The 21,356-nt window shown below is 48.6% G+C and overlaps 1 protein-coding gene across 3 annotated transcripts in view; it reads right to left on the bottom strand.

Moving 5' to 3' along the window:
• zbtb34 (zinc finger and BTB domain containing 34) overlaps positions 1–20,070 on the bottom strand; it is a 34,490-nt gene extending 14,420 nt beyond the window's left edge. Inside the window, exons 1-3 of one of the 3 annotated variants that reach the window (XR_006152505.1) lie at positions 19,871–20,070; positions 8,403–11,283; positions 7,968–8,340 (exon numbers count right to left, since the gene is read on the bottom strand). Coding sequence is in view for 1 of the 3 variants with exons in the window: in XM_012833308.3 (XP_012688762.2) it covers positions 9,587–11,218 (1,632 nt within the window). In the remaining 2 variants the exon portion in view is untranslated. Of the gene's footprint in view, positions 1–7,967; positions 11,284–19,870 lie in introns of those variants that run through there. The other 2 variants (XR_006152504.1, XM_012833308.3) reach the window with 2 other exon arrangements.
• Between the last annotated feature and the right edge of the window lie 1,286 nt (positions 20,071–21,356).

The raw sequence follows: 21,356 nt of genomic DNA, 5'->3' as shown, positions 1-21,356 counted from the left end.
CTTCGCTAGCAACGGCTGCTAAGCCCGCCCACAGAGAAAGTGGCCAATCAGTAAATGGGTCACTGCAGTCGCGCGCAGGTGCATATTCTCCTTCTCCCCATTGCTACAGCGGAGGTCTGACGTGGAGACCTGATGGAGGCAACAGCGCCTGGTGACATTGAAAAATGAAACTGTCGCTTTCAACAGCGATAAAATGTTGCCAAATATTCGCGGAACAATGAGTTAAAGTCATGCTGCCTGCATCAGCGCTGAAATGTGTCATATGAAATATCCGCCCGGTATGTCTGTGTGTGTGTGGTAGGCTACACTGTGGCGCATTCGCGTTCACTGCGTTTAAGGACACCAACACAGGTGACTCCTGCCAGCGGCAAACTTTGTGCAAGTGCAATCAATTCCCAGCCAAGACTTCCTTCCATCCTCTAAATCCACTTTATAAAAAACATGATGGTATGTATCATTAATTGTAAAAAATATCGAAATCTGAATCGCTTTTACAATATCAATAGAATGCTGCCTATAGGACTACAAGAGATGTATTCAACCACGAAAGTACTCCAGCGACGTAATTCTGTAGAGTGCATTCTATCCCTCTCGTTTCTTCTTTCGATCCTTTAATGAGTGGCCAAATTCATGAAAAAACAGAGCCTCTTGCACAGGAATATTGAGAAACATCTCTTTTCACTGTTCGTTAGGAATGATACTAGATATTTTTCATATATTCAATAAACATTAAAGTAATGTTGTCATGACAACTAGGCCTACATCGCGTCTGAGTGCTGGTGAGCGTAAATAACATCAGGCCCTGGTTTAATGTAGATTACATTAGTGAACACCAAAGCAAAGTGTGATTTGTGGGTACAGTACTCATGTTTTGTATATTATAGAGAGAAAATCAAAGAAGGCTCTATGTTACTAGGGAAATGTAGGGGGACCGCTTAAAAAAAATCTCTTTACTTGCATAAGATCACCCTCTGCTGGTTAGTTGGTGCAATGGCAGATTAACCTTTTTACAAGACCAGATTTTCATTGTACAAATCTATTGTCTTTATAATACAATATAAAGTATCTATATAACCTTTTGATGAACAAAAATCAGTTCCACAAAGAATGTTTGACAAATCAGCATATTTATTTTACAAACGCATTGTTTTTCTATTGACATTTCTTTGTATCATAAAAAAGCAATTTACAAGCTTAAGAACAAAAATAAAAGCAGCACAGAATGATTATGAGTAAAATATATCATTTGAATAAATATATCTTATACTTTTTCATGCTATAAAATAAAGAGTCATAAATGGCAAGTTAATAGTTACAGCATCAGCTCCAGGTAGCCTCATATACTTCATAGTCTTATAAAACAGTAGAGGTTTGAGGTTCACAGTTGGGTTTGTGAGGTTGTGTGTGTAGTGGACGGCCCAGACAGCAGCCTACTCTGGAACGCATGCGGCCCGGGTCTGGGCCGGGTCGGAGCCAGATCCGGGCCAGAGGCACTCCAGGGCTGGCTGCTCTCTGAGCGCAGGGATTTGGGCGAGGTGGCTGCTCAGAAGGGGATGCCTAAAGACCTGCCGCGCGCCCGACACGTACGGGAGCTGCGTGTTCGGGCACACACACACACACACGCATGTGTGCATGCGTGCGTGCGTGCAGAGGAACGTCTGGAGTGGGCCTCCGAGAGACCCCTGAGGCATATGGTTTTGGAGAGAAGTGGCTGGGGGACATGCGCCCCCACCTGAAGAAAGTGCACATCAGTCTGGTTCCAGACGCACAGGGAGCTGCAGCGTGGCCAAAGTGGCAATGTTTTTTTTTTTCTTTTTTTTTTTTTGAAGAAAACTATTAACCCTGAGTTACTACTTCCTGTTTTGTTTTCCTTTTTTTTTTGCATCTGTAACATAATCCATGCAGACCTGGCAGGGCTCCAGAGGCCAGTCAGACCATTTGGGCTCCTGCACACGTGCAGTGTTTTAATTAGATCTGATCTGGGCCATCTGGTCTGGTAAGCAGCACTTAAACACAGAGGCAGCTGGTGTTACCCTCTTGTCCTTCCCCGTGGCTATAACTGGTTTAGATGGTGGGAACTATTGTAGATCTATGTGCACTTTGTGCTGTTGCCTCAGGTAGCTGGTGTTACCCTCTTCTCCTTCCCCCTGGCTATAACTGGTTTAGGTGGTGGGAACTATTGTTGCCTCCTTGGCTCCCTCTAGGTGTCTTGGCGCCGTTGCCTTCCGGCACTAGAACTGATCTTAAGTGCCATAGCGCCAAAGCCTCATATCTGTAGCTGTAACTAGACTTAAATGCTGTCCCCTTCTTTTCAATATCTGTACATTTGACCAGTCTTGGTCTAAGTGCTGTTGCCCTGTGGTACCTATAGCTGTGACTGGTCTAAGTGCTGTTGCCCTGCGATACCTGTAGCTGTGACTGGTCTAAGTGCTGTTGCCCTGCGATACCTGTAGCTGTGACTGGTCTAAGTGCTGTTGCCCTGCGATACCTGTAGCTGTGACTGGTCTAAGTGCTGTTGCCCTCTTGCTCCCCATCCCAGACCGGTCTCAGATGAAATCTTTAGGAGTGACCACCCAAGCAGCCAACCTTTCCCAGAATCCCTTTCATATTTGACACAGATGGAGGTGAGACTTCAGCCAGTGGCCTCGTTCAGACATGTGGATGGACTAACACGCACACACGCACGCACGCACACACACACATATGCACACAGGTCGTCCCCGGCAGGTCACCAGTGTGCTGCGTGTGAAGGGGCGCTACGAGGAAACCCACACCTGGACAGAAGTCCCACCGGATGAGCATAAAATCACTCGACCGGTCAAAACATTTCACAAAAGCGCATATCAAAACAAAAACAAAAAAACAGAAACAAAAACTTTCAATATTAAAATCCTCTCCTCCTTCGAGTAGAGTTCACCATCTCCCTGACAACCTGATTCCATTCTTGTTTGAGACGAGACGCTCACTCACGTAGAGAGGCTGACGAAAGACCATTGCGCTGCTCTTAAAAACGTTATTGCTGTTGCATATTACACAGTGGAGATATATGATGGTAGTGGAGAAGCTAAGGAAGACTTCAAGATTTCTCTCTTTATTTTTCACTTTTAACATCTAAATCAGTGTTCATAAACTACCTGAAGTTAGTCAGTTTAAAAAGTTTGTAGGGCCAGCTGCGAATTTCAAAAAGTAGTCCCACAGCCCTCCCTGTAAACACTTCTCTTTGAGTATTTCCATGGCCTTCAAGAGTCACCTGGATTTCTGTGAGGAGTTGGAAAGAAACAGAGCGACTGCAAACAAGAGTGTCATGGTCAGTTCGTTGGTAATCATGGTGGCATTAGTATATTTGTTATAAAGCGCATTAAAATCATTTACATGTATATACTTTCCCCTCCCCGCCCCTATAACATATGTGTTCATGTATACCCATAGCATATAAAATCAATAAATAAACCTGACCAGTCTAAAAGCACCATCCGAGGGGGAGAAGAGTCCCTAGATCTACTGTTTGAGGCGGTTACGTTGGACTCCCTTTAGGGGGCGCCGGAGCCATGGTGAGAGAATCCCCTAGAGACTACGTTCTTTAAAAAAACAAAACAAAAACAAACAAACAAACAAAAAACAATGTTCATCTTAAGTGCATGCCAGATGAGACCAATAAGTACAGACCCAGCCACCCCCCCACCCTTTGTTCAAGTTCCACAAAAGAAAAGAAAAAACAGTTCTGGTGAGAGCCACGTGCAGAAGGTACAGGTAGAACAGGATTGGCATGCAGGGTGTTCTCTCCCCGCCCCCGTCACTCCCCCAATGCTACGAGACCGAGGCAGACGCCCATTCGGGTTTCTGCTATAGATCTGCTTGTCTAGAAAAGCAGCACAGATCCAACAAGAGGTCAAAAGCTTTGATCAACCAGTCCTCAGACATTAATAAAAACATGGAAGGAAACGTTTGATTGTCCTGTAGAAGTTTTTTTTCTTATTGACTCTGAGGTGTTCTCAGTGGACGGACACACCCTTTGTTTTATTTCTCTGGCCTAATCAAGGCGCGCACACACACACACACACACACACACACAGACCACCTAAAGTTCCCACTCTGCACATAAGTACTTTCTTCACATGCTTAATGCTTAGACCAATTTATAAAAAAAAAGAAAAAAAAATGACGTATATGCCTGACTAAAAAAGATCAGGTCAGATTTGGGCCTATATATTTCCTTTAAATTTATACTGATAAGATCAATAATATCTACTATAATCTCATTGCAATAGAAACCTCTGCATTTTGCATACATCTTCTTGGTCACCATCACCATCCTCAGCAGCACCGCCACCCTCATCTTCCTCTCCTCTTGCTCCACCAATCACAGACGCCACTACCTCACAACCAACCCTGCAGTACTGCTCAACCTATCACAGACGCCATACCACCTCACAACCAAACCTTCAGTACTGCTCAACCTATCACAGACGCCATACCACCTCACAACCAAACCTGCAGTACTGCTCAACCTATCACAGACGTCACACTACCTCACAACCAAACCTGCAGTACTGCTCAACCTATCACAGACGTCACACTACCTCACAACCAAACCTGCAGTACTGCTCAACCTATCACAGACGTCACACTACCTCACAACCAAACCTGCAGTACTGCTCAACCTATCACAGACGTCACACTACCTCACAACCAAACCTGCAGTGCTGCTCACCCTCTGCCCAACTCTGTCTTCCTGCCGGACCTGCGCTTTAGGACCTCAGTCTGTCCTCCTCTCCCAGCTCTGTCAATTCACGCTGACCAGAGCCTGCTGGGTGGGCCCACTCACACCACCAGATGACCATCAAGGCACACACTTAGCCGGAGCTCACAGCTCGCGGACAAACCACTCCACCAGAGCCACACGCACCAGCACCAGCACTCCGCTCTCAGCCTGCGGTCCAGTGCAGTAGCCTCCGTGCAGCAGCAGCAGCAGCAGGTCCGGTTCCGTCAGCACCATCTGGGCCTCCAGGCTGAGCCTGAGCAAGGGGAGGTTTAAACCGTGTCTCTCATGGCAGAGGGGAACTAGATACACCCTGATCCTGGTTCCGATCGACCCGTTCGCTCAGGCTACACACACGCTACTGAGCCCCAAGGGGAGCGCTGGGCTGGGCTCTCTCTTTGGTTACGGTCCTCATTCCAGCCGCTCTTTCTGCCAAACCATTCCAGAGGTATCCATTCAAAAGCCATTGGGAAGCAGAATAAACAGTCAAACTTTTGACTTGACGTAATTTCTCAAGGGCAATGTGCAAGTGTGCTTCATAACTCACCTAGAGCTAGTTCCCTACAACATCCATCCATCCTCATCCTAGGCTAGAAAAGGAACATTTTGGCGGTGGTTAGCATCAAGAAGAAAAAAAATTAAAATTAAAATAAAACAGAAGATAGAAAACAAAAGTGAGTTTGGCTCGCCTCTCTGTTTTGGCGTGTCATTTGAGCACATGGGATTGAGACCTACTCCCCTGTACAGTTCAGTTAAAGTTCACACCCCACCCACCCCCTCTAAAAACCCCATTACTCTACTGCAGAAGCACCCCCTCCTCCAGGATCACAGGCTCGGGAAGGTCTAGACATACAAAGCATTCTTCAGACAGTGACTGGACTCTGGAATTGGACATGAGTTTGGATGACACAAGAAAAAAAAAAAAAGAAACAATCAGGTAAATAAGAAGCGATATGAAAATAAACCCCTAAACCACACTGGTGTGACATTAAGGATGTCCCCTCCACTGTTCTTAAAGATTACAAACCCAACCCTAGAGGGCCAGCTGTAAACGGAATCATGTGATGAATGAATGAATGAATGAATGAGTGAGTGAATGAATCTGTTCTACGGAGATGAGGATGACCTCATGAGGGAACACAAGTAAGTGAAGTCCTGGAGGTTCTCCTACAAACATTCACTAAATTACTTGTGTGAATACACCCATGAATGAATGAATGAATGAATGAATGAATGAATGAGTCCATCTGCTGCATGGACATGAGAAAGACAGATGTCCTTCTACACAACAACAGTAAGAGTGTGTGTGTGGGTGTGTGTGTGTGAGTAAGCAAGCACCATGCTAAGATAATACAGAGCAATGGAACTGTTCTATGGCCACACCTAGATAAGCCCTGGAGTTGGACAGACATTTATAGAGATGGTCAAGGGCATGACCAGGTGAAAACAGTCCTGTTGCCATGGGCGACATGCTTCATCTGAGAATAGTGGTACGGGATGTGACCCGTGACCTTCAGCTGTGACCCAGGTTACATTGGGGGCAATCAGGCTTCCTCACATCTATAAGTGCTGCCGGAAAGTTCACAAGCAGGACACAAAGGAAATGGCGCCTATGCCTTGGAAACATCTCTGTAAATAAAAGAGACTGCTCATATCCGCACATGTTTAAATCACTAACAAGCTCCAAGCGAAAAAACAGGAAATTGAAGAGATTTGAATTCCACCTATTAATGCCTTAATCCCTTTGTCAGATGAAGAGGCAAGGCAAGGCAAGGCAAAGTGCTTGTTCTCGCTCTCACGTTCTCACATTCTCACGCTCTCTCTCTCTCACACACACACACACTGTGAGAGAATATGCTGAGAGATGCTTGTCTGACAAAGCCACATCTCCCCCTCAGGCCCTGCGCTTGGTGCCATTGCTATCTCTGCTCCTTCACACAAACACACACACCCACACCCACACACACACACACACACACACCCTCAGGCCCTGGACTTGGTACGGCGGCCATCTCTGCTCCGTCCTGCTGAGGCAGACTTGGGTTCCATCTTTGGGACAGGGACGCCAAAGTCACTGGACAGCATGGCAACAGCATGGCAACAGCTGAAAGCTTCCAGCCCCCTAGTGGAGGAAGTGGAGGCTACAGCGCTAGAGAGACAGTGGAGGGACATATCCGTCTGTCCCCACCTCTAGCTGATCTCCTCAAAGCCATCATCTAAAGCAAGCCAAGTTAGCCAACATCTGTGGGAAACCGGCAATCACATCAGTAATCACAGTAAGCACTAAAACAAAGCTATAAGACGCTTTAGGAGAGCATAAGGACTCCTTCTATTCCTCCCATCAGTACCACTACTGCAGGGCGACTCAAGGGCCACAGAGACAGAGAGCATGCTGGACAGAGACGCGCGTTGGTCGGAGGGAACTGAGCGCCCAAGCGCCATCCTTTCTGCAAACTGACATTAATCTTCACATGCAGTCTCTGAAAAGGAACCGGAGTTTGATGTCAACATGAGGATGAAAGAGTCTGCCTCACACACACACACTCGCTTTGGGCCCAACCTCACAGCCACCTACCAACCAACTCCCCTCTACACATGCCACAGTACACCTGACACACACACACACAGACACACACACACACACACACACACACACACACACACACACCCCTCACCATCTTTAGCACCATAGGCTGAATCCACATTCAGCACTCCCCCCACGAGCCTAGCTAGACAAAGTGCACCTTTATTGTGGAGGCAGTGGACCAGACCAGACCGGACCGAACCGGCCCCACACCCCTTCTGGGCCAGGCGGACACTCCTCAGGGAACACTGCCCCAGGAAGTCCAACAGGAAAGCTTAAAAACACATAACACACGTCAGCGCGGAAGATTCTTTTGTTCTTAAAATCATTAAAAAGTTAGCTGATTAGAAGCGCAGGATGTGAACCTGAAGGGTTTCCTCTGAGCTGGAAGGGTAAGCTTATATAATCAAACATGTAACCATGACAACCAAGTCCACATCACCACTACGACTGAGAAAGAGTATTAAACCAAACGGATGTGTGTGTGTGTGTGTGTGTGTGTGTGTGTGTGCGTGTACAGTGAAGTGTTAAATCAAATGGATGTGTGTGTGTAAAAATGTTAAAAATCAAACAGATGCGTGTGTGAAGTGAAGTGTTAAATCAAATGGATGTGTGTGTGAAGAGTGAAGTGTTAAATCAAACGGATGTGTGTGTGTGCGTGTGTGTGTGTGTGTGTGTGTGTGTGTGTGTGTGTGTGTATGTGTAGAGTGATCTGAGAAGTTCTGAGAATGACTGAGGCAGATAAACGGAGTTGTTTGTGCATTGACTGGTTGTTCATCATGAGGAAAACTTGGTTCATGCTACCAACTGGACATGTTTGTTAAACTATACAAACATTTAAAACTGCTGACGCCACAATGTCCCCACAGACGCGCGCGCACACGCACACACACACACACACACACACACACACACACACACACAAAGACGCGCTCGGAGTAGAGGTCTTTCGGTTGATTATTTGCCTTCACGCCATTTCACTCCTTTCCCTACTGACCTGGCACCATCTACACTAGCGCCTCCCAACCCTGGCGGCTCAATCGTGGCCTGGTCAGGGACTACTTCACCAAAGGAGATAAAGGCTTCAAACGAGACAAGGCTCCTGTCCACTGTTTGGCAATGTGATACAAGAAACAGCTAAACCAAGTGTCTGTTTGAAATATACAGATATGCATTTAAGGGGCTGTCTTGAGACAACAGACTCTAAAACAGCTAAACCAAGTGTCTGTTTGAAATATACAGATATGCATTTAAGGGGCTGTCTTGAGAAAACAGACTCTAAAACAGCTAAACCAAGTGTCTGTTTGAAATATACAGATATGCATTTAAGGGGCTGTCTTGAGACAACAGGCTCTAAAACAGCTTAACCAAGTGTTTTCCGTTGAAATACACAGATATGCATTTAAGGGGCTGTCTTGAGACAACAGGCTCTAAAATAGCTTAACCAAGTGTTGAAATACACAGATATGCATTTCTGGGGCTGTACTGAGATGACGACAGACCCAAGTCCTGTTCGGTTGTTGGTGATGAGGTAGAACCCAGTTGGAGTTCTGAGTAGAAGTCTGTAAATACTGTCTGCTATGAGTATGGTATGTTGTGTTATGAGGTATTGAATGGATGCATTGCTCGAAGCTTTGCACTGTCAGAAAAAAAAATAAATCAAAAACTTGTGGAGAAGGAGCGACCTTCCGCGGCTCGTCTGTGCAAAGCCAGGTGGACATGTGACATGACGAACATCTTATCGAGCTTTCACATTATTCCTTATTGCAACATGCCTATATTACTCTGTAAATATGCACTTTAAAATGGAAATATATATTTATATATAGAGAGAGAAAGAGAGAGATTTATATATGTAAAAAAAAAAAAAAAAGGTTCACAATGATTTCAGAGGAGGTCGTGATTATCTGACCCCCTCAGTGAGACGACACACTCTTCCATCCCTTTCAACACGAATCTACTTTTGGGACAAAAAAACAAGAAGAAGAAACTCTCTAAAACTCTTTTGTTTTGACAAACGGGTGAGAAACGTGAACAAATATAAAAATGCTCAAAGGGAGGTTCACTTTCCGCCCCGGAAGTTGATTTTGGAACAAAACCAAAGCAAAACTAGAGAAAAATAAAAGAAAAAAAGAGCAACTCTTAAAGCTTCCTCTGAAGAGAGGGATGACCGCAGGCCTGCGCCCTCTCCTCCTCCTCTTCCGCGTTCTCCCGTTCCCGAGGCCATATCAGGTTGCCACGGGTTACTCCGGGCTGCGCACGGCGCTCTCCTCGCCGTTCTCGTGGCCGGGCGGTTCCTCGCCGTACGTCTCTCCGAACGCGGCGCTGCTCTCGGAGGCCTCGTCGGGGTCCCTGCTGGCGGCCCCCCCCGCCGCCCCCTCCAGGGGCTCCGGGGAGTGGGTGTGGTTGGGGACGCTGTCGGGCGTGGCCCCCATGTGCTTCTTCCTCAGGTGCTGGTTGAGGGTGCCCTGGAAGGGGAAGCACTTCCCGCACAGCTGGCAGTGGAAGGGCTTGTTGTCTGTGTGGCCGCGGATGTGGTACTCCAGCTGGTCCTTGCGCGTGTACTTCTTGCCGCAGAACTTGCAGACGAAGGGCGTGATGCCCATGTGCAGCCGCATGTGGCGGTCCAGGCTGCCCTTCTGGTTGAAGGACTTGCCGCAGTAGATGCAGATGAGACGCTCGTTGTAGGGGTACCACTGCTGCCCCCGCAGGCTGTGCTCCCGCAACTCGCCCTCCGGCCCCCCCGTCCCCGCGCCCGTCCCCTCCCCTGCCTCCTCCGCCCCTCCCGCGCCCCCCTTCAGCTGGCTGAGCAAGTCGGCGGGGACGGGGAGGCCGCGTTTGGAGCGGGCACGGCCCCCCCTGAAGCCGCTGAGCATCGAGCGGGACGGGGAGGGGCTGGAGCTGAGGCTAAGGAAGCAGGGCGAGGTGAGGCCCGCCGCGTACGAGTAGCCACCGGGGGGCGCCGTAATCACCGGGCCGTACGAGCCCACGCTCACCGCCAACACCTGCTCGCCGTCCACCAGCTCCGTGTGGTAACCGTCGTCGCCCGTGGTGGACGAGCTATCCGATTGGCTGGGCCGCTCCGACTTCTCCAGCTTCACGTGCACGTCCGTCACCTGCCCGTCCCGGCCGATCAGCTCCACCTGCTCCACCTCGCCCTCCATGGAGGCGTCCTGTTCGGAGGCGCCCCCGTCGCTGCTGCCGCGGTCCGACTGGCCCTCCTCTTGCGTCGACACCACTGACGCCGCCCCCTGGTGGTGCAGGAGGTGCCTCTGCGTGTGCCCCCCTGGCCTCGTGCGGGGGTAGTAAGGCGGGGAGATCTGCGTGGGGTTGACGAACAGCCCCCCGTCCTTCACGCCGTTCCGACCGGCTCTGGACGAGCCCGCGCCGGCGCCGCCCTCCCCCGGCGGGGGGGTCTCCTCGTCGGAGCCGGGGTGGTGGTGCATCGCGTCCGCCTCCATCAGGACGTTGGGTGGCAGGTGGATTTTGGCGTGGAGGCCCTCGAGGATGCGCGTGCACTTGTCGATGACGGCCTGCATCTGCAGGAAGCTGGCGGCGGTGAGGAAGCTGATGATGTCGCGCAGGCGCAGCGCCATGCGGCCCGTGTAGCAGAAGGCCAACAGCTGCTCGAACACCTCGGGGTTCTTGATGACGGAGATGGACAGGCCGCTCATGGTGCCCAGCGCCGAGTGGTCGCGGAAGTAGGGCGAGCTGGCCGCCAGCACGGCCTTGTGGGCGCGGAAGGGCTGGCCCTGGATGTGCACGATGATGTCACACAGCTTGCCCTGCAGCCGCAGCTCGTTGAGTTGGCTCAGCACGCTGCTGCTGAACTCGGGCACGTCAAACTCCACGTAGCCTCCGCCGTCCTCCATCATCGCTGCTGCTGCTTGCTCCGCCCGCTCCTGCGCCGCCTGTGGATCTCACCTGAGACAAGGACAGCCTGGAGGAGAGAGAGAGAGAGAGAGAGAGAGAGAGAGAGAGAGAGAGAGAGAGAGAGAGAGAGAGAGAGAGAGGAGGAGGAGGAGGAGGAGGAGGAGGAGGAGAGGGAAGAGAGAGAGGGGGAGGCAGGAAGTTGGAACAGGAAGAGAGATACAAGGGTGTAGGAACAGGCAGAAAAACAGGCAGAAAGAGAGAGAGAGAGAGAGAGAGATGGAGAAATAAAAAGAAAAACAGAGAAAGACGATTTGTTAATATGTTTGAAACAGTATCATTGGAAACGGACAGTCTTGACCCGACTGCATTTAGACTCTATCGGCAGGGGGCCTCAGACACTAAAATAGACTTCCGCCATGACGGAGAGAGAGCCACCGATCCCCATAACGGTGCCTCCTAAATAGAACCGGCGATAACCATAACGGTGCCTCCTAAATAGACTGGTGAGGGCCGGTTGTACAGTGATGTAAGGGTGAGGGAACCGCTGGCCAGTTGTACAGTGATGTAAGGGTGAACTGGACAGAGACGCCCACCAAGCAGGGCCTTCCTCACACACACACACATATATATATTCACACATACAGACACAAAGACAAATCACACACACACAACTGTCCACTAAAACACATTAACACATTACCAACCACCCCCCCCCCCCCACACACACACAACATTTTAAAAAATACAGCCAGATGTTTAATCTGCAGAGGCAAATCCTGGTGGCAGGAGTGCCGAGGCGAAGCCAGGGCCAGGCATGCTAATGTCCCATGACACTGGGCTGGGAATCCACTTCAAACGCAGCTCTGCCTACAGCATTAGAACCCTTTCCCAACATGAGGCCTGTGTGTGTGTGTGTGTGTGTGTGTGTGTGTGTGTGTGTGTGTGTGTGTGTGTGTGTGTGTGTGTGTGTGTAATTGCATATGCAGCACATTTTTGCCAGAGAAGTAGCATTTGCATTGTAAAGTGCTTTCATTTTAAAAATAGACACATCAGGCCACATATGTACATACAAGATATGTAACGCATTCTCGCTTCAAGGAGCAGCAGTGTGTGTGTGTGTGTGTGTGTGTGTAGGGTACTTTCCTACTTAAAACATTGAATTTGACCCTTGACACACACACACACACACACACAGACACACACACACACAGAGAGGACAGGTTTAGCAGGAACATTAAAAGGCACTGATCTGATCAGTTCACCAAAGAAAGTAGCATCACCTCCTTTCATGTCTTTGCCCCAAATGTCACCCTCCTCTCTCTCAGTTTTCATTCCCCCACTTCTACCCTTTATTTACTCTCCCTTTTTCCCTGCCTTTTCTCTCCCTTCCTTCTCTCCCTCCCTCCCTCCCTCCCTCACTATCTATCTCTACCTTATCTTTCTTCCCCTCCCACGCTCTCTCTCTCTCTCTCCATCTTGGGCACTCCTGCATGCATGGTCTGCTGCTCTCCGTGCGCCAGTCAGCAGTTTGAGGGACGTAAACACTTTCTCCGATTGCCTGTGCTTGCCAACACACCTGTCCAGCCAGCCATATGTCTCTGCCTGGCACCACACGGCAGTGTGTATGTGTGTGTGTGTGTGTGTGTGTGTGTGTGTGTGTGCGGGTGTGTGTGTGTGTGTGTGTGTGTGTGTGTGTGTGTGTGTGTGTGAGAGAGAGAGAGAGAGAGAGATGTGTAGAGAGGGAGGGAGAGAGTGGAGAGAGGGAGAGAGAGAGGGTGAACGACAGAAGAGGGGGAGAGAAGATAGAGGATGGGGGAGAGAGAGAGAGAGAGAGTGTGTGTGTGTGTGTGTGTGTGTGTGTGTGTGTGAGTGTGTGAGAGAGAGAGAGAGAGAGATGTGTAGAGAGGGAGGGAGAGAGTGGAGAGAGGGAGAGAGCACTAGTAAAGGAAGATAAAGTGGACGTAGGAGAAATACAAATCTGAAAGAAACACAAGGAGGGGAAAGACAGAAGGTGTAAGAAGTACAGTAACTGAGAGTGTGTGTGTGTGTGTGTGTGTGTGTGTGTGTGTGTGTGTGTGTGTGTGTGTGTGTGTGAGAGAGCGAGAGAGATGACACCACTATGACATGTGGCGCCACAGTGCACCAAGCTGAACACATACAAACGTACACACACACACACACACACACACACACACAGTCCAGCAGGATGAGATGTGGTGCCAAAGTGTACCGAACTGAACCGTCTACTGTCAGGCTGCCAGAGAATGTACTCCCCCCCCTCTCACACTCACACACACACACACACACACACACACACACACACACACACACACACACACACACACACACACACACACACACACACACACACACACACACACACACACACACACACTCTCTCCCCCCTTCTCTGCTTTCTGTCCACCTTCCCTTCTCCCCTTCTCCCCTTCTCTCCTCCTCTCTCTCTCTCCCTCTCCCTCTCTCTCTCCATCCTCTATCTTCTCTCCCCCTCTTCTGTCGTTCACCCTCTCTCTCTCCCTTTCCTTCTCTCTAACTCACTCTCTATGTCCCTTTCCTTCTTTCTAACTCACTCTCTATCTACCCCTCTCTCTCACACTCTCTATCTCCCCCTCTCTCTCTCTCTCTCTCTAGCTCTCCCTTTCCTTCTCTCCGACTCACTCTCTCTCTCCCCCCTATTTCTTCATTCCCTCTGTTTATTTCTCCCTCCTTCTCTCTGGCATTCCAATGACCCCCGGGGCCAAGCTCCCCTGGCAGTAGTTCAGCTGTATGGGAGGGAAGATATGTATATATCTCTGTGTGTGTGTGTGTGTGTGTGTGTGTGTGTGTGTGTGTGTGTGTGTGTGTTCTTGAGCTGTTTCAGCAGGCAGCTCTGACTCATTTCATGTATGGACAAACTGGTTGCTGGCAATCAGCCTGAAAAACAAACACATAAACCTGATCGCATCTTTCACTTTTGTCACACACATTCTCTCTCTCTTTCACACTCTCTCTCACACACTCTCACACACACTCTCACACACACTCTCACACACACTCTCACACACACTCTCACACACACACAGTGTGCTCGGAGCGCTTACGCAGCCGTTTCCCTGTGTGTGTAGCCTGTGTCTCACCAGAGCCAGAGATAGAGGCGTGATAAAACTGGTTACCGTGTCGACAGGCGTGTAAAAGCCCTGGCTCCAACCCCTGCCATGTGCCACCCGGGTCAGCTGACCCCCCCCCTTCCCACCCATACACACACCCACATACACATTCACACAACTACCCACCCACATACACACACCCACCCTCACCCACATACACATACACACAACTACCCACCCACACACACATACATACATACACACACACCCACCCACACACACACACACACACATAGCTCCAATGGCGGCGGAGGTGGTGCACTCATTAAGGTCATCGGGTGCAACCTGCACCAGGTCAGCTGAGGTTTCCTGGCACTGTCTCAAACCCAACCCCTCCTCACCATGCCGACGACGTGTGTGTGTGTGTGTGTGTGCAGGCCAGAGCTGGTGGCTGAATCTGGTTATTCTGAGGTTCAGCTACAGGCAGTCAGTGGTGGGCCTGAATCTCAAGTGACCTTTCAGCAAACAAACTTTCACACACACACAAACACACTTTCTGGCCGATCCACACCCAGTCAGGACCAGATTCTGGCTGATCCGCACCCAGTCAGGACCAGAGCCAATGCAGAGTCGGACGACATTAGGCCAAAAGCCGCTCTCTCTCTCACACTCACACACAACACACTCTCAACACTGCCGTTTCCACGACCGCCAGCCTTGAATGTAAAAATACGACCAAAGCCACTTGTGCACTAACTACAGGCTGGCTGGTGTGTGTGTGTGTGTGTGTGTGTGTGTGTGTGTGCTGACATGTAGGCTGCAGCCCAGAGAACTCAACAGAGGCATTATAGCTTCTCCGTGCGGCGCTTGCCATACACAGAGAGGCTTTTGGGGCGCACGCTCTCCTAGTGTGTGTGGCTGGTTGGTCTGACGGAGAGGAGAGGAGAGGAGAGGAGAGGAGTCCAGTATTCACCTCCTTCACCTCCACCCCCCTTTGGCAGTAGGCATGAGCATGGGGCCGAGAGAGGGGGGATTTCCCTCACACACACACACACACACACACACACACACACACACACACACACACACACACACACACACACACACACACACACACACACACACACACAAGGAGGGGCTACTCAGTAAAACTCCAACTCTGGGAAACGGAGCGTCAGCGCTGGCCTGGCCAAAACACAGGGCAAGAGGCCTGCTTCAAGATAAGCAGCAGTTTGTCCATTCTGCAGAACAGAACAGAAGAGAACAGGCTGACTACCCAGACCTGCCAAGCCTGCGAAACAAGGGGCCTGGCAGAGAGACAGGGTGAACAGGCCATGGAGAGAGAGAGAGAGAGAGAGAAAGGGGGGAGAGAGGGAGAGAGAGAAAGGGGGGAGAGAGGGAGAGAGAAAAAGAAAGGGGAGAGAGAGAGAGAGAGAGAGAGATAGAGAGACAGAGAGATAGGGAGAAGGAGAGTGAGAGTAAGAGAGAGAGCTGCGTAGATGAAGAGAGGACAGACCGCCGCTAACTGCACAACATTTGAGACGACGTTTGGTGTGAATCAGTTCAGGCTTGCCTTCTCTGAAGGTGGGTGTGTGAGGTGATCAAGATATAACCAATCGTGGAGCAATCAGCCTCCGCCTGCTCTCACAGACCAACACACACCAACTCACACAAAACACACACACACACACACACACACACGATGTGATGCCTAGGTGGCTAAAAAGCCAAAGTAAAAAAGCCAACCCTCAGTCCTTAGTATGTCCTCTACGTCCTCCAGGCCACGGGCACATAGTCTCTGAAGACACCTGGCCTACATATAGGCCTAACACCTCAAATTAAAACTGACCATTTTTAAGAGCTAAGAGAATGACAGGCTTCAGTCCCCAGGCGCCCCTATGAGACAACAGAGGCAAAGGCCCTGATGAGCTGATCAGCCCTGAGGGACGCCTCTGTAAATGACACGTGCTCATTTCCTGTCCGAGCCGACTTCACTCTTCCCATAGGGGCCACACTGGTGGGTGGTTTTTTTTCTACAGAGAGCAGCCATTTTGATGGCAGGAGAGAGGAAGATGGCTGAGCCAGCCTACTTCAAAAAGAAAATCACTTAGCATCTTCAAGCGGATAATTAAAAAAAGCGGCCCTGGCTGGCTGCGCTGGCTGGGGAAATAAGGCTTTGCATGTTTGCCGAGCACAATCAGCGCAGATAAAAATACCCCAGTGCTGGGCTCTGCCCCCTCACTCACACCTTCCTCCCCGTCCCCATCCCCGTCCCCACTCATTTCAATTAGACTTGGCCCAATGACAGCTCAGTGGGGAGCCTTCAGAACCAAACAGTACTGCTCCGTTTACGGCCGCCCCGCCATCCGCCCAGCCAAACCAACACACATCTCTCTCTCGGCCCGACAGAGCCAGTCTTATCTCCCCCAGAACACAACTTACACCCACACCCTGAGTGACCGCACAGCAGAGAGAGAAGCCTCCTCTCAATCAGGGCCACAGTCATTGGGATCAGCAGGAGTCCTTTAGGGCAAACCCTCAAGTCTCTACACGTGAACTTTTGTGTGTGTGTTTGTGTGTGTGTGTGTGAGTGCGTGTGTGTGCGTGTGTGTGTGACTTGACTGAGTCTCCATCACTGCAGATAGCTATACAGTCAGCTGCTTTTACAGCTTACACTGAGCACAATCAGGTCAATAAAAGAGCAGGTTTACTGGGTGCAAAGCACAAGCAGTAGTACCTGTACCATCCTCACACGTGGGACCTACACAAAGCACTTTCGGGTGCTATGGGGCAGGTCCCCGGATACCAGCCAACTGTGGACCAGGTCCAACACGGTCCAGCAGGATGAGAGCATATCCGCTCTCTTGCCTGATCCTCCCTCCCTAGCCAACCACCAGGGCATCGCCTGATCCTCCCTCCCTAACTGACCACCAGTGCATCGCCTGGGATAAACAAATAAAGTTTGATTTGAAAATAAAAGATATGATGAGCACAGTGCTGTTTGTCATCTCAAAGGCACACTCATTTTGCAACGCAACATTTCTTTATGACAGACATCCAACATGCACTGGCCATTGCAGGCCCATCAAAGGCAGCGGTCCTCAAGCAGAGCATGTGCCCATGATGTCGTCTGGTAGCTTTTCCCTTATCTGCAAAGTTTGTGTTTGTAGCAGAGTAGTTGACCAGCCCCACGTCTGCACAGTTTGATTGACGTCGTCCGCCACAGCCTCTTGATGACACGCCTTCACTGCTCTCTCCTCAGCCACCGGATGAAAGCCAGGCTTTTAGAAAAACCTTGGCTATGTTACATTTGTATGAGCCAGAGTTGCTGCTTCTGACCTAGCGCTATTGAATAGAGTAGAAACTATGCCGCCACAACAACATTAGCGGATAAAAGACGACCCAAACTGTCTCTCCTTATCTCTCGTCTTGTACTATTCACCGTATCCTCTGGCTAACGTATGTCATATCCATATGCATGAGCATTAAAATCACTGCGAATGTAATGTAATGCAAAACAGTGCGGTGGTTAGCATGCACATCCTAGCCTGTGTCCTGACCTGCACCGTGTCATCCACCCATCCTGGCGCCATGCCAACGACGTGCACTCTGTCCTGTCATGTAGTGTTCTGAACATTCCACGCACAACAACTAATTCGCAGAGTCTCGAGTCTCTTCAGGTCAACTTCCTGATAGAGTGTGCTGAACCCATACCCATTTAAGATAAGCTCTGGTTCACTTCTGACCTCTGATTTCACTCAAAACATCACCGTGGCTGTAAAACATGTACCCAGTCTCAGGCATTTAAACAGGCTATATGGGCAGTACTAGACTAATCTGATATAGGCCTAACCTCAGATTCCCTTGAAGCCTTTGAACTCAGATTGGCCATGGGTCTTAACAACATCCTAATCAGTCTCTAGCGAGAGGACAGTTTCAACTAATAGATAAAAAACAAAACAGTTTGAACTTTAACAGACTTAGGCCTACTGATAAATAGTTTCATCACGTCAACCTAGTCTACAAGGTAATACACATTTCAATTCACCTGGGTTTGGTGATACACACCTGAGAATAGCAACTGTAACAACACGATGTAAAACTGCAATAATGCACACCAGTAATTAGCCGTTTAGTGTATGTTCATATATCAGTCCACAAGTATCACTCGTAGGGGCAAATTAACAAATGTGTATGACTGGATCAACAAACTAAAATGTATTTTACGATGCTGCCCTGCAAGTATTTAGGCGCAGGCGCAGATTGCGCAATCAGTGACAGTATCCACGATGTACTTTCGCGCAGTTACTTAGTTTCTCTTACACCGAGGTTAGTGCATTCCAGATGCTGTCATGGCAAATCAAGCTTGCAAGCACAAAACTAACTTCCACATCCAAACTCCTAGACTAGTCTTGGACTTAGACTTGGGAGGTCGTAGGAGTTTTTATGAACATACTTTTTCACAAATTAGGCTAATTGACTACTTCGCTTGTGACACTGCTATTTGCCTGCTGAGAATGGTGGGAAAAACATCGTTTGCACGCCAGTTCCAACACGAACCACCTACAGAATAAGTTAGCAAGCTAGCAGTCGTTTGGCAAAAATAAATGCTACCTAGCATGACAGCGGCAAGTGAAAGCCCACGAAAGTTTATGTACATCATCCAGGAAAACTATCTACACTTGTCAGTAATACGTTGTCCAGTCTTTATGCCAACTGGTTAAGTAATGATGGTTAGCCTAAAGATAACAGTCTTTAGCATTACCATTACTGCTGGCTAACGATGGCTATGGTTTGCTATTGAAGTTAGCTGTTGGCTAACCATAGCACTAGCCTACAATGAACTCCGCGTTAAGCGGGCTGCGACAAAGTCAATCTCTGTCCTGTCATCTATTCAAGCTAATAACTTAGCTAACGTTTTAATAAAGGATAAGACGTCGAGTACTGCGCCGAAACACCTGACAAGCTTCTTAAGACAGGTTTAATTAGCTAGCTTGCAAGGTAAGTTGGCTAAAGCTGCTTGGTGCGTCTCGTCGAATGACTCCATATAGGGGTGGGGAGGGCGAAAGTTGCAAAGCAGAAGTGATTCTTTTCTTGAGCATTTTCTGGCCCTCTCAAGTCGTAAAGAAATGCAGCTGGCCCAATAGCAGGAGTAACGTTACTAACGAATTCTAGACAGCTCGCTATGCAGCTATTTAAAAAAACAAGTTATTAAGATGATGAACTGCAATCTTTTACGACATCAAAAAGTTATCGAGAATCAATACTGCTGAGTGTGGTACACATCTTTCAGATCAAAACTACATAACCACTTCGCTAGCTAGCTAACGTTAACTGTAGTTGCTAGCCAACCAGCTCTACGGGTCTGGCTAAACATGACTAGCTAGCTACCTGGCTAAAGTTAGCAGTTAGGCATTAATAGCTAACATTAGCCTGTCAAGTAAAATTGAAGAAAGAAAACCCTAAACAGATGCCCGTTCCAAAGGGATACTTGACAGTGGACAAAAACATGCCTGTCAGACACTGGTTATTGTATTGCAGGCTCACCTTTACCCAATCAGTCGTGCTCCATTCCCCCCACACACAGCGACACTCTTTACAGCAGGCAGCCTGGCCTCCTCTCCAGCTGTGCTTCTTCAGCCACTGCTGTGCTTCCAGCTCTCCCCCTCCGGAAGTGACTATGAACCGACCCATACTCAACACAACTCCTTCTATTGGCATATGCTATACAGATCAGCTATTGCAGCTTTCCTTTTTTTTTTTACGGAGAGGGTGGCTATACTACTGGGCCATACGGTTGTACAGGGACGTTAGGCAATAAAGGTGTGGCAAGGGCAGTTGCTGGAGAAGTAGGCTGCAATCAAGTGGACAAACAAGTGTAAAACTCCAGTGAACAAGACAACTCATTTGAGCCTGAAACATGGGTTGCACATGCAGAGAATGTGCTGTGTTGTCCAGTGGTTCATAATAGATGCTGCTTCAACAAAAACGTCCTGGCTGCAAGTAGTCAGTAGTAGGGGGTCATACAAATATTACAGTATCCTAATTTCAAGGACTGGCCTTACGAGTCATTTTATAGATCAGGTTGGATGTAAAGTTGCAACGTCGACCTCTACGAGGTCCTCAGACTTTCTCAGTCAGTTCATCTCGGCAGGACAAAAATGGCAAGCAGAGGCAGAAATGGCTGTAATAACTGTAGGAGGGCAGTTTTTGATTTATTTAGGTGAGCAAAATCAACGTTGTTCATATTTTATTTTATATATTTAACAATCTTTCCCATGATTTTGAATATGAATGCGTTTCCTAATATTTTGTATTAATAGTAGTATTATGTTATTATCATTATCAAGTGACTATTATTAGCCTATTACTATGTAGGTACATTGGTTTCAAACTATGCTACACTTGTTAATGGTTATTCCTTGATGATTTTATAAGACACGGGTACGTTTATGATCCACTACAGTTGTGTTGATGTTATGATACAAAAGCATACATTGGAGGCCCGAATCTGGATCGGTTACGTGCAGCATGCGGATGCGTTCTAGATCAGAACCGAATGCAGGCCTATTCCAAATTCAACGGCTGAGGGACAACCTGCCGGTGTTTGGTTTGTCCTTGCAAAGTCCAGTAGAGGGCACCAAACGCACATAAATAGATGCTTCACAGGACTACTTCTAGGTAGTACGTGGGCTGTAGTAAATGCTGACCACAAATTAAACTGAGTTTATCGTTGGCGATATTCAGGGTCAAGTCAAAATCTAGAAATTACACTCACTAATTTCAAGTGACTACTATAAGGCCTACTATATATCTCATATTTTAGCCCCTCCGTTAATTAGGAATACATTATTCTGTTGTTTCAGTTCAGTAAAAACAGGAGCCAGAGAGTTGTATGAGAATAGAAGAGGGGAGGTACCACACACTGAAAGTGTAACATGTGGCATCAAATATGTGACATGGGTAGAAGGGAATTTATATTGAAGTAGGTTTTTTTTCCCCCCCGTGGTCCTTCCTCTCACAACATAAAACG

This window comes from Clupea harengus, chromosome 7, assembly GCF_900700415.2.
Source record: "Clupea harengus chromosome 7, Ch_v2.0.2, whole genome shotgun sequence".
Classification (NCBI taxonomy): Eukaryota; Metazoa; Chordata; class Actinopteri; order Clupeiformes; family Clupeidae; genus Clupea; species Clupea harengus.
Note: the sequence above shows the minus strand (reverse complement) of the source record. Positions and strands in the feature narration are given on the sequence as shown.